At 35.5% G+C, this 13,457-nt stretch overlaps 2 protein-coding genes across 3 annotated transcripts; one reads left to right on the top strand and one right to left on the bottom strand.

The window, feature by feature from the left end:
• The first annotated feature begins 3,468 nt into the window (after positions 1–3,468).
• Positions 3,469–7,498, top strand: LOC109177746 (serine acetyltransferase 2-like). Of its 2 annotated transcripts, none has more exons than XM_019327184.1 (10): positions 3,469–3,928; positions 4,689–4,886; positions 4,972–5,031; positions 5,199–5,294; positions 5,424–5,448; positions 5,604–5,698; positions 6,299–6,465; positions 6,584–6,657; positions 6,737–6,796; positions 7,190–7,498. In XM_019327184.1, exons 1-9 carry the CDS (start codon positions 3,668–3,670, stop codon positions 6,787–6,789), a joined length of 1,029 nt encoding a protein of 342 aa, XP_019182729.1. In that variant the 5' UTR covers positions 3,469–3,667; the 3' UTR covers positions 6,790–6,796; positions 7,190–7,498. The 2 variants fall into 2 exon arrangements, with proteins under 2 accessions (XP_019182729.1, XP_019182731.1); XM_019327186.1 differs by having other exon boundaries at positions 7,124–7,486.
• A 2,057-nt stretch (positions 7,499–9,555) lies between these two features.
• Positions 9,556–11,252, bottom strand: LOC109177744 (phosphoserine aminotransferase 2, chloroplastic-like). Its single transcript, XM_019327181.1, has one exon. The coding sequence runs from the start codon at positions 11,126–11,128 to the stop codon at positions 9,824–9,826; it is 1,305 nt and encodes a 434-aa protein (XP_019182726.1). The 5' UTR covers positions 11,129–11,252; the 3' UTR covers positions 9,556–9,823.
• Positions 11,253–13,457: the final 2,205 nt, after the last annotated feature.

Below are 13,457 nucleotides of genomic sequence, written 5' to 3'. Positions count from 1 at the left end.
CATATTTCTGACAGTTTTCAGATTCCCACCTATACTTGTACACTATGCGCACAAATGATCTTCATCTCCCATTCTCCCATGAGGCCATGATCGATCAAAGCTTCATAATCTTCCAGATTTTCATTGAAATTTGAACCTCACACTATTGCTAGAATAAAACTTTAAATTGATCAATCTAATCAAGTGAGCTACCCAAAATGCTACCATTATTTTTTTGTGTTGTCCTTTGTTTTGTCCTTTTTAAAGGTATTTTGTAGGTCTTGTTCCTGGACTCATTTAAGGCTAGATACAATGGCAAAGCAATAGTGTTGTTGTTGTTGCTCCTTTCTTTTTGGTGTCCTTCACGTGCGTTACAGAGTACAGACAAGACAACATAGGCCCGGCAAGTCAGCAAAACGCATTATCGGCAGCATCCCGGCGGCGCTTTGTTCGATGATTACGCATGTTCAATTTTATTTCATCCACACATTTCTTCTTCCTCCTCAAATCGAGCTTTTTTAGTTATAAACTTTCACAATGATTAACCCTCTAGAAAATTTCATTTCAAACTTATTTTTCTTGAAATCGTGTTCTTACATACATTTTCATGAGAAAAGCTTAAAGCCACTTGATTTTGAGTTATGTTGATTAGTCGACCCTAGCCCTAATATAACAAACAGAGAAATTTGAGCGATGGACTACTTTTACCGTTAAAGTTTCAATTGGATGAATAAGAGTTCAGTAAAAACGATGCAATTGAAGCAATTATTAAATTATTATAATCATATTGTTATTATTATAACTGTTTTGATTTTTAGGGCTCTCTCAAACTAAATTTAAATAATATAGATTGATAACAAGTTGGAGGTCACCATCAACCTGTTCAAATGTAAATTTTGGTGTCATTTCTCTCTAATTATCAAAGTGGATTTGGTAAGTTGTGGCCTTGTGGGCCATTTGCGAAAGGTAGCCACCAAGAATCTTTGTCCTCAACCTCAAACAAAAAGCAATAAAATAACTAAGAAAACAAACATTCATATCTTAACCACAGAATATGTTTACCCCCCTAGACGACCGGACCATACATTAAAAAATAATAATAACAACAATAAGTACTCAAAAAATATTTAAAAAAATAACAATAACAATAACAACAGCAATAATAATGAGTAATATTTAATTATACGGAATAATATTTAAATCATGTCTTTCCTATGTCTAAAACCTTCCACCGTTTTCCATTCTAAAATGAAACTTTTATCATTATTTTACAGAATTGATAAGATTCAAAATTCACATTTGAACTTCACTAAAATGATGTTATGTTATTCTATATTTTTTATAAAGTGATTGTTTATTTTTGTAAGGAGGGAAATTAATCGCAATTCAATAAGTATTGACCGAAGCCTGTAATTTTTAAGTATGTATTTCTTACCCACTCATCAACCATCCTTTTGATTTTTTATTTTTATTTTTAACTAAAGGACTAAATTTATTAATCAATATTCAAACATCGGCAATAAAATGAGAAGGAATGGCATATTGGTATCGTTTAGACTTTAGATATTAATATTATTATTAGCTCAAATATTTCATTAAACTCGGATGTTTTTTTTTTTTTTTTTTTTTTTCATTTATCAACTTATTCAACAACTAATTTTACTTAACATTGTTAATTCCCATCAACTAACTTTTGGCTTGTTCTTTTGGTTCAAAAAAAAAAAAACTTTCGGCTTGTTATTTTGGCAGGACATACTAAGCAATGCGTATATTGTATACTTATCATTTCGAGAGAGAAAATTAAAATAAATAACATGTGGTAATACTTTAGTTGATATGTAGTTTGGTTTCAAACCCACCATATTCTTCAGGACATCTCCAATTGGAGAGAAAAAGAGGGAGAAAAAGGAAAAAAAATGAGAGTTTATGATTGAAGACGAGAGAAGTTACATGCTCCGGAGAAAAGGTTGTCTCCAAAGCATGTTTACTAAGCGTGCCTTTTTCAGGAGCATACCTTAGCTTTATTAATTAAAAAAAAAAAAGTAAGAAATTCTAATTTTAAAGTTGAAATTATTAATTATAAAAAAAAAATAAATAAAATAATAGATGATGTGTAAATGCATATAAAGGAGTAGGGCCCACAAAAAGGGAGAAAATGAGAGAAGGATTGGAGAAAAAATATGAGAGGAGATTATAATGTGATATAGAAGAGTTTAGTCCACATAATGAAAAGATAAATGAGAAAATCATTGTAGATGCTTTCAGCCTCAGGTAGTTTTTGTACGATTGTATCCACATTTACAATAAGCAATTATTAAATATTTTCAAATTTTAATAATGGCTAATTGTTATATGTTATTAGTTATCTAGTTATAATATATTGTTTAAATTAAGTAGGATAAAATATAAAATATAAAACAAATAAAAACAATGAACAGATACCATCAAACAATAATAATTTTAAAATAGATACTTTCACTTGAATCCTTACGGTTTCCTATAATTCCATTGAAGACTCTTAACTTTTATTAATTACACCTAAATCATTGAGATTTAATTTGAATTAAAAATTAAATCAACTTCATTCACACTATATGAAAGTATTAATGTGATTATCACCAAAATAATTAAAGAAAATTGATAAACAAACAAGAAAGTAATTGCATGAAGCACAAATTTGATTATTGTATATTTTATATAAGTTATAACTACGCGTAGGACGTATCGATCATCAACAATAATTTTAACTTTTCTAAGAATAATAACATCTATAGACCACCATACTAACTATAAATAGCAAACAATCAAAATATTTTTGTAACTGTAATTTATTTTCACTATTTACACAAATATTCATATTTGGTAAAATAGTTAGCTTATAGGCTAATTTTAGCTTATTTGACCACTGTTAGCTCTTTGTCTTGGTTAAAAAATCAATATAAGTGTTTTGTTAATTAGCTTTTTGTAATTTCAAAATGTTAAAATTCAAAAAGCTACGCAAAACAACTTTTTCAATTAGTTTTTTGAGAAAAAAAATTATACCAAACAGCTATCAGCTAACAGTTAATTTACCAAACACCTTTTTACAATCAGCTAATCTTATCAACGTTATAGCCTCTAATTAACCCAGACAACTAACAGATAACAGTCATTTACCAAATAGGACCATTATCATTTGTACCATCTGATATAAAAAAAATTATATATATATTATATTATGAAAAATTACTCTGTAATAGAAATGCCTCGTTAAATTGTTGACTAATCAACGTTTAATCTTGCTTCTAACAATCAGTGATGATAAAACCCTCTTGTGTACCGAAGTACATGCGGCGAGGAACCTGAAATAATTTGGACAACTCAAATTTACATCTTTCTTGAGTCTTGGGGTGGATTCATTGAAATTTAAAATATAGTGTGGCGAAGTCGAGAAATTAGTTGAAATATGGTGGCCCAAATGAATATAATTTAAAAAACATAGATGAGAGGTTCATATCATCATATGGAAATACAGTAAAAGAATATGGTGCACATGAATCATGATCCTTCATCATCATCATCTTCTACACCATTGCAATACAATCCACTCTCTCTTCCCACTTCATAATTGCATGCATCCTATGGCGAAACCCTAGGTCATAGCAGCAAGGTAAACGCACGCGTAATATTTTGGTTGGATATATCATATATGGCTTGTTTGAGCAACGACACTCGCTTTGCTCTCATCCAAATGCTCTCAACCCGGAACAAAGAGGAGACCCCTCCCGATAACTACGGGCCCACCCCCCCGCCGCCGGCCATGGCTGAGTTCCGGCTGGAGAAGGTCTTCCCGGTTTACGCAGTCGGAGTTTCGGAACCCGACCCGAACCTGGTTGTCTCGCTCGCCAATTCGGGTAGGGGAGTTGGCGACCCTATATGGGATGCCGTTCGAGAAGAAGCCAAGTCAGAGGTACCTTTTATGTGGTCACTGTTCATAATTCTATTCAGTTAAATACTCCATGTAACGAACCTTTCTGCAATTTTGCTAGTTTTGATGGTGAAGAGGAGATAAGAAGCAAAAAGATTGCATTTTTAAGTTAAAATTCTTACTTTATTATACTGTAGTGTATTTAACTTAAGTTTTAGGTAAAGTCTAGAATGAAATCAGGTTTAAAGTAGTGGATTTGAAGCTTCTTTGGTACAAATGGATTCATTATAACAACAGTAAGTACAGTAGGTTGCTGCTATCTTTGGCCACAAAAGGCTAAATCCCTCGCTCTGGGCCCCACACCCATGGCCCGACAGGATTTATGGAGGTGTTAAATTACGGTGACTCAGCGGTCCATTAGGGTGTTGGTGACATGGATTTAGGTAGAATTGATATGGAGTACTGTAAACTCAACCATGATCAGTTTGCTAGAAGGAAATAGCTTGAGTATTTTAGTGTAAGATAAAATTGAAAAGGTGATGATAAGAGATTAAAGAGTGAGATTAAAAAGTAATTTTTTCCACAGTTCTGCTTCTAAGTAATAATATTATAAACATCTTGGCATTTGAAATGTTCTTAAATAGTTAAGTTTAGAAAATTTGATATTTTGTTCATACATGAAGGTTTTCAGTACTATTGACTCTATTACAAGGTAGTATCTGGTGTATACTTTCTCTAAAAAAATAAAAAATAAAAAGGGAAGGTTTTCAGTAAATTTTTTTTTGGCTGACAAATGTTTCAGGTAGAGAAGGAGCCCATATTGAGTAGCTTTCTATATGCGAGTATTTTGTCGCACAATTGCCTGGAGCAGGCGTTAGGTTTTGTTCTTGCGAACCGGCTGCAAAATCCCACGCTTTTGGCAACACAGTTGTCGGACATATTCTGTGGTGTAATGTTGCATGATCGAGGGATCCAACGTTCCATTCGAATGGATATACAAGTATTTACATTTGCAAGATCTGTCTCGACCTTATTTATTATTTTGGCTTTCTATCTTAGCGATTTTGCATTTGTGTTCCACGCAGGCATTCAAAGATAGGGACCCCTCTTGTTTGTCATACTGTTCTGCTTTATTGTACCTTAAGGTAATGCTTTTCTTTCATTTCTCATTGATGGATAGCTTTTAGCATATTACTTCTTCCGATATCATAGAATTGTTCTTAATAAGTACTTAGAAGTTGATAGTACCCTGGCATATACAAATCTGGAGAATGAAAAATTGCATTTCTTTTCCCAATTTTTATTTGAATAGGGTTACCATTCGTTGCAAACACATAGAGTTGCACATGCATTGTGGAATCAGGGGCGCAAAGTCCTCGCACTGGCATTGCAAAGTCGAGTCAGTGAGGTAGTGTTTTATATATATATATATATATATATATATATATATTTGATCTGATTTGATGTTACTTCAACTTCAGCAGTGTTAGCCTTTTTCTATTGTTTCATCGTAACATGAAGATGTTGCTAATTGCAGGTTTTTGGGGTTGACATTCATCCAGGTAATTCTGTCTTCAGGCTGATGTTATCTTAGCTATTAAGTAATGTTTTCAATTTACTGTCTTCGGTTTTATTACATTGGACCTATGTAGTCCTATGAATAGGTTGTCTTGTGTTGAATGTATTTCTACTATTGTGTTGCCTATATTGTCAACAGCTGCACAAATCGGAGAGGGCATCCTTCTCGATCATGCTACAGGTGTAGTCATTGGGGAAACTGCCGTCGTTGCAAATAGAGTTTCAATAATGCAGGTAATTGGAACGCCATTTTTTCATTAAGCCCTAAATCCAATCATGTTAAGTATAATCTTAACCACATGGAACAACCAACTGCATTTTTTAATCCCGTCATTGGCCCTGTTTGGTAATATAGTTAGCTTATCAGCCAATTTTGGCTTATTTGATTACTATTATCTGTTTGACTTTGTTAAACAACCAATATAAGTGTTTGATTAATTAGCTTTTTGTAATAGCTTATTTCTCCAAAACGCTAAAATTCAAAAAACTGTTCAAAGCAGCTTTTTTGATCAACTTTTTGAGAAAGTCATTTTGCATGTAATCAGCTATCAATTAACAACTAATTTACCAATCAGCTAATGCTATCAACTAGTCAAACTCACTAATGACTAACCCAATCAGCTAACAGCTATTTTCCAGACACCCCCATTGTCTGCTATAATCCTTCTAGTTGCCTATCCCACCCTAGATCTACCCCTGAATTGGATTTCAGTTATGGATACTGGATAGTCCAAAATGCACAAGAATTTTTTTTCTCTTTTCCCAGTATCTGCATTGTGGATGCATGTGTTCGGTTTTCTACATGTAACTATTCCAGAATCTGCAATCATGCAGGGTGTGACCTTGGGAGGTACCGGGAAAGAAATTGGCGATCGCCATCCAAAAATAGGCCAAGGTGCACTTATTGGAGCTAGTGCAACTATCCTTGGGAACATAAAAATAGGAGAAGGTGCGATGATAGCCGCCGGTTCACTCGTATTAAAAGACATTCCTCCCCACAGGTAGGATACTAGTCCTAGATATCTTTGTCGTATCCAAAGTTGCATTACCAAGTTCACGATGTTAAATTTGTCAATAACGATGTGGGTTCTAATGGCTTTTCGGTTTTGACTTTTGAAGCATGGTGGCGGGAATACCTGCAAAAGTGATTGGTTATGTAGAAGATCAAGATCCATCTTTGACAATGAAACATGGTATGTCAAACATGCTGTTTCTCAACTTTATCATTTTTTAAAAAAATTACTGTTATGAATCTTTAATCGGTATTTGCAGATGCTAGCAAAGAATTTTTTGAACAAATTGCTGGACGGTTCCCTGCAACGTGATTCAACGGTGAGATTCATCGTCCCATTCTAGGTCTACAATCTAACGTGGGAGAGTATTTCGTTTATTTGGTTAGCTGCTACGAGTAAACGAAAAGGTCTGCTTTTAGAGAATGTTCTTAGTGAATTTGATTATTCTAGTTGATCCAGCTGACCCGAAAACCTGACAATAAGGATAGGTCTCTTTAGCAGTTGAACATGTTACAATAGGGGCATTAAACAGTTCAAAAGTTACATGAGATTCATTCGTCGAACAATGTTTTAATACGTTGCTGCTTTGTTAGAGCTGTGAGAATCCTCGTTAAGGCAGATGTTTAATATTGTGCAAACATTTCAGATTTGATTGTTCGTTGATTCCCTACACGACGAAGCTTATGTAATCCGATTCGTGGCTTCTTTACAGGAAGTGTTGGGTCATATGCAGGCTAGGGAGTATGGATTCATGAATGCAGATAACTGCATTTCCCCACTCGCTTCAATGGGGGTGAAAATGATCTCGGGTTTTCACCTTGGTAAATATAGGGCGATGAAGAAGAATAAAAGAATAAAGCTTGTTACAGATTGGAAACAGCACTAATCAGTTGTATTTTCTGCAAAAGATGATGTACTTTTTATTCCAGTGGATAGCTGCACTTCTCCCTTTTCTGTAGTATAGTTGATGCAATTCAATGTTAATGGACATAGGGAAAATTATGTCATCTTTGTTAAATTACATTGGCTTTGATCCCTCTTGGTTTTCATGTGTTTGAGACTCTCCTGACTAGTCTAAAGTCACTTCTTTCTATTGACCTTTGTAGACTCATAATAGCCTAGATATTTGTAAATTTTGTTTTGTTTTGTTTTTATTCCCCTATACCAAGGGGAAAAAAGAGAGTAAATTACATGATATGGTCCATATGGATTATGGAGTGTGTTAGAATAGTCAGTCGGGGGTTACAGAGTTCATTCATGTCTAGTAGGAAATGCTTGGAGCCTGTTAGGGTAGTTCAAATGGTCGACTGATTAACATATAGTTTTGCTTTCGGTGGCAGGTTGGAATTTGAACTCTATCGGGAACCTGAGAAGTTATTGAGGAACTTTAATCAATCGACAATTTGAGACTTACCTTAGGTTTTTGAGAATTCAGGATATAGTTCGACATAATCAAGAAATTTGAGTTGTACTTCTATTGGGGGCCAACCCTAGAGCAACCTCAATAGCAACCTCAATAGGAGTAGTTTTTTTTGTGATTTTTGAGGTGTCAATTAGGAGAGAGAAGAAGAAAAAAGAGGGAAGAAAAAAAAGAAGGAAAAAGGAAAAAAAAAAAAAAAAAAAAACAATGCAGTAGACTTCTGCCTTGCACGAGGAACTCACCATTCACCATTCTCTCTCCAAGCCTCTCTTTCCTTCACATGGACCTAAAAATTGCAAAAATCTCACCAAAAACCATTGATAGTGATACCCTTGGAGCATCCACACTAGGAGTGAATGCCAAGATATTTCAGAATTAATTCTCTCAAGGTGAAGAGCAAAGCTGATGTAGGAGGGAAAGATTTGAGAAAGAATTGGCCTGCAACAACCCAAAATAATGTCAGAAATTAAAAAAGGAAAGATTGTACCCGTTTCAAGCCGGGCGCGTACTGGCGCGCCTGACAATGCCAGTTATTTTTTTATTTTTTATTTTTAAATTCAATTTTGCTTTTTTTCTTTTTTCTTTCCTAATCATTACATTCTCCCCTAATATCCTCAATTGATGATAATGATGCTCTTATGTTACATTGTCGACTAAGTCGTATGATGCTCTTATGTTACATTGTCGACTAAGTCGTATGATGAGAATATATATTCTTGAGAGTGCAAGTAGTATTTTCATTATACTTGACAAAGTAGTATCACCAAGTACCAAAAAAAGGAGGGGGGGGGGGGGGGGGGGTGAAAAAGTGTCAACAAGTCCTGTACTAGACATGTAAGGTGCCAGTCCACTCAGCAACTGATGATATGCTTCAAGATCATGATTCTTCATGATGGCCAAGACGGATGGAGAAATACTGCCAATTTTGTCGAAGAAGACACTGTAATCTGCATTTTAATGTGACATGGTCCCCACAATGTAAAGAAAATATTGTGTCAGACCATTCACATTCACTACTAGTAGATCCACCATTCAGAAATGCTGCCATTTTATAACGTTGTTTTGGCATCTTATGCCAAAACTAAACTCTCATCGGCTATAGTGTCAATTCATAAAGACACTTTCAAACAAAGTTTGTATATTAGATTGTCAAAGAATCAGTCTGGTGTTCAACAACCCAACAACCAAATTTTCCAATGGTTCGTCAGTCACTTTCTGCATCAAGTGGGGGAATAAGCGATGGTTGGTGGATGATGGAAATGTTGCCTCTGATTAACCCACAAAACACTCTCCTAATTCTTGATTTACCAACCAGAAATCACAGCTATGCACAATCTATGCAGGTTGGTTCAATTTACGGAGCAGAAATCATAGCTATGAGAAATCTAAGCTGATTTACCTCCTTGTGGTCTTTTATTGACTAGGATCACAAGATAGGCTTCAGCCAAACTACACACATTGGGGTTACGGTTGTAGACTTTCCTGTAAATCAAAGAAACGACAGCAACAACAGAAAATCTACAAATTCTTCATCGGTCTTTTTTTAACCTTAAACAACATCCCATTTGGGAGATAGTAACATTTAACAATAGTAAGCAGTGTAGAGCTATACCACACTGAAACTTATACCTTAACTCAAGCAAGCAAATGGTATACTGTTAACACAAAGTTATGCAAACCTGATGAATATCAAAGTTCTATCAATCACAAAGATGGTTGCAGATTCCTGTCTTAATCTTAAACATGGAAAAAGAACAGGATATGAATTCATTCTTATCATCAACTGTGTTTCCAGAGCTATAAGAGTTTCGATTCTACCCAAATAGACCAACCAACATAACATAAAAAAGAAGAATTACCAAAGAACAATGCTAAGAAAAGAAAGCTAAAATCTTGAAGCAAAAAGCCAGATAGGAAAACAGGACCTTAACCATGCTTTGCCATGAAATCCTTCATGAAAGCAACCAGCTTTTCAACCCCAGCCAAAGGCATAGCATTGTAAATGGAAGCCCTCATTCCACCCACTGATCTGTGCCCCTTCAGCTGCACCATCTTCCCAGCAGCAGCCTCCTTAATAAACTCACCTTCCAGCTCTGGTTTAGCCAATGTAAAGGGAACATTCATCAAAGACCTCACAGATTTCTCCACTGGGCACCTGTAAAACCCATTGCTGGAATCAATGGCTTCATACAAGATCTCAGCTTTCTTCATGTTCTTCTTCTCAACTTCCCCCAATCCTCCCTGAGCTAATAGATCCTCGAAAACTAGCCCGCACATGTAAATCCCATAGCAAGGGGGAGTGTTGTAGAGCGAATTGTTATCAGAGTGGATCTTGTAATCCAGCATTATAGGAGTGATTGGTTGGGTATTGCCGATTAGATCTTTCCGGATTATCACGATCATGACGCCGGATGGGCCGACGTTCTTCTGCGCGCCGGCGTAGATGATCCCGAACTTGGTAACGTCGACGGGTTTGGAGCAGAAATTGGACGACATATCGGCGACAAGAAGGGAGGTTTTGTTTTTGGGCGTTGGGTAATCTTTGAATTCCACGCCGTGAATAGTTTCATTGGCGCATATATGCAAATACTTGGCGTGCGGGTTTTGTTCCAAGGCGTCGAAGCTCGGAATCTTAGTGTATTTCTCCGATTTCCCGCTCCAGATCACATTGGGCTTGCAGTACTTCCCAGCTTCCTTGTACGCCTTGTCTCCCCACGATCCGGTGACGATGTAATCGACGGCGTCGTCGGGGGCGCAGAGGTTGAGGGGCACGGCGGCGAATTGGGTGGTGGCGCCGCCCTGGAGGAAGAGCACGGCGTAATCCTCCGGGATGTTGAGCAGAGCCCGCAGATCCGCCTCCGCTTTCTGGATAATAGACGTGAACTCCTTCCCGCGGTGGCTCATTTCCATCACAGACATCCCGGAGCCCCGCCAGTTCACGAGCTCCGCCTGCGCCTTCCGTAGAACATTCTCAGGGAGGGTGGCGGGGCCCGCCGCGAAATTGAACACGCGATCTGAGGAATCCCCGGCCGTCTGCGGAGCTTGGACGGCGGAATCGGCCGTGGCTGCCGACTTGCAGGTGATGGGCGTCCATTTAACGGCGGCGACGGCGGTCTTGGACGGGAGGGAGAGGGAGGCGGGGAAGGTGGCGACGTGTGCGGCGGAGTTTAGATTGCGGTGGTGAAGCGTGGTGGGATTTCTAAGCGTAGCGGCGGCTGACATGGCGGCCATGTTTATTCTTCTTCAACCTCCGGTAGAAGAAGAAGAATATAGGTTTTGTGGGTTTTAATGGAGTTTTTGCGTCAGGAGAAAAACAAGTTTTCTACAACATGCAGAATTGCAGACCAAACAGCAATTGCCTTCCTTCTTTAAAGTGGGGCCCACGGTGGTAGGTGAAGACTCTTAAATGACTACTTATTACAGAGTATATTTTAATTAAAAAGTAGACTTAATCAATGATTTGATCCCTCAATTAATAGCGAACTGTCAATGTTGTCCCTTAATTGCTTATTTATTGATTTGGTTTCCAAAAATAATTATTTTTAATTGATTTTCTCTCTCCGGCCGTCGATTTGGTCCCAAAAACAATTATTTTTAGTCGATTTAGTCCTTCCGATCGTCGACGGAAGACGGACCTGAGGGACTAAATTGACTAAAAATAATTATTTTCGGGGACCAAATCAATGAATAAGTAATTGAAGAACTACATTGACAGTTCGCTAATAATTGGGAGACCAAATCGTACATTAACTCATTTACAAATTGATGATCTCATACAAGATTAATTTGATTTTGTCCAGTACGATTTATCTTTTTTTTTTATTTAAGTTAAAATGTTTTCTTATATAGAATAAAATTTCAATTAAAATATTAACATTTGATTTCTATATTAGCATTGTATAGTTAATTTTATTCCACTTTATTTCTCAATCAATTTAATCATTTCGTTATCGATATTAATAATCCATTTAAATATATATGTTTCTCAATCAATTTAATCATTTTGTTATTGATATTAACAATCCATTCAAATATATCTTCTTTTTTTTTTTTACCACTAATCATTATTTTAATTTGTCATAATTACCCTTAGAGTTAACAGGGCGTTTGGTTGAGAGTAAGGAATTAGGGTGGAAAGGAATTGCAATTCGGTGGAAAAAGAATAAGGTGGGAATAAAGTAAGAATTCAAATTACATTGTTTGGTAGAGATGAATAGAATTATTGGGTAGGGAATGAAAGAAGTGATATAAAGACTAAAATGTCTTTGTGTAATAATAATAATAGTAATAATTAAGGGTACTTTTGTCATTTCATCCCTTTTTCCTTTTCCCACAACTACCGAATTGCAATTCATAGGGGGGTGCCCATGAATTGCAATTCAGCAAAAGGAGGGAATTGTAATTCTGTGGAATTGCAATTCCCTCCAACCAAACGGCGTAATTGTAGCTTCCACTGAATTGCAATTCAACTACAACCAAATTACGCCCAACCAAACAGGCCAGCCTTTTGAAATAATTTGTCATAATTAAAAATACAAATATGCGAGAAAATACAGTGAGTAAAAATTTGAATATGAGATTGAGAGTTACTTTTTTCTTACTTTTTTTTTTTTTAATTTATATATATTTATATGTGAAGGGTTAAAATAATGACAAAAAAAATTGATTTAAAGATTAAAATATTTTGAAAATGTGTGAATTCCACTTGACTGAAACATTGAAATATGAAGTTAATTTCAAGACAAATTTAAGACACTAATTCATATTAAAACGACGTCGTGGAGTGAAATTTGTGCTACAAATGTCAATATCTAGGGTTGGCGGCGCAGTTATTTGTTCTCCACCCACCATGAAGGCATGAACTAATCACAATTAAAACTTTACAATATTTAATTATTTATTATTGGATTATTGAATCTGATTCATTAATTATTATTATTATTATTATTATTATTATTATTATTATTATTATTATTATTATTCTAACTTTTTTTGAATTATTAAAAAATACATAATCATTATTCGAATGTGTAAATCTTGTATTGTAACCTTAGTAATAGTGAGCAGAAGACCACAAGGAAGTTGACCCGCTCATAACTGACCTAAATCAAGAAGCTCAATAGATCGTTCCCGCTAGGAGTCGAATTTGTAACCATACCAAGTCAATAATCTTACCAACTTGAATTTTATTTTTTATATTTTGAATACAAACTACCCCGAAACAAGTAATAACACGTTACAAAAGTTCTACATCAAACTCTTCCAGCCTCATGTTTTATAGAATTCTATCCAAGTGAGTCTCACCAATCCCCTCTCATGTTATCTATGGCCTTTTTTCACTAGGCCTAAAACCTTATTTGTTTATCAAAACACAAAATCTACTTATTTGGTTAAGCTAAGAAATAGATACCAATTCTGGATATGTTGAACCGAGTTGGATAGATATTAAATTAGGATAATGTAGAGCGAGATGAATAGATATGAAAGAGAGTTTAAAATCATAACTAACAAAACTTATCATAATATATAATAGAAGAATAATTTGTAAACTTAAAAAAAA

The sequence above is a fragment of the Ipomoea nil genome, unplaced genomic scaffold (genome assembly GCF_001879475.1).
Source record: "Ipomoea nil cultivar Tokyo-kokei standard unplaced genomic scaffold, Asagao_1.1 scaffold0805, whole genome shotgun sequence".
Taxonomy (NCBI): Eukaryota; Viridiplantae; Streptophyta; class Magnoliopsida; order Solanales; family Convolvulaceae; genus Ipomoea; species Ipomoea nil.
Note: the sequence above shows the minus strand (reverse complement) of the source record. Positions and strands in the feature narration are given on the sequence as shown.

Bases quoted from the DNA above. Each gene is read 5' to 3' on its own strand.
- LOC109177746 (XM_019327184.1), top strand. From the start codon at position 3,668: ATGGCTTGTTTGAGCAACGACACTCGCTTTGCTCTCATCCAAATGCTC. The intron at 5,032-5,198 runs GTAATGCTTTTC...TTATTTGAATAG, and splicing joins CTGCTTTATTGTACCTTAAG to GGTTACCATTCGTTGCAAAC. The intron at 5,449-5,603 runs GTAATTCTGTCT...TATTGTCAACAG, and splicing joins TGGGGTTGACATTCATCCAG to CTGCACAAATCGGAGAGGGC.
- LOC109177744 (XM_019327181.1), bottom strand. From the start codon at position 11,128: ATGGCCGCCATGTCAGCCGCCGCTACGCTTAGAAATCCCACCACGCTT.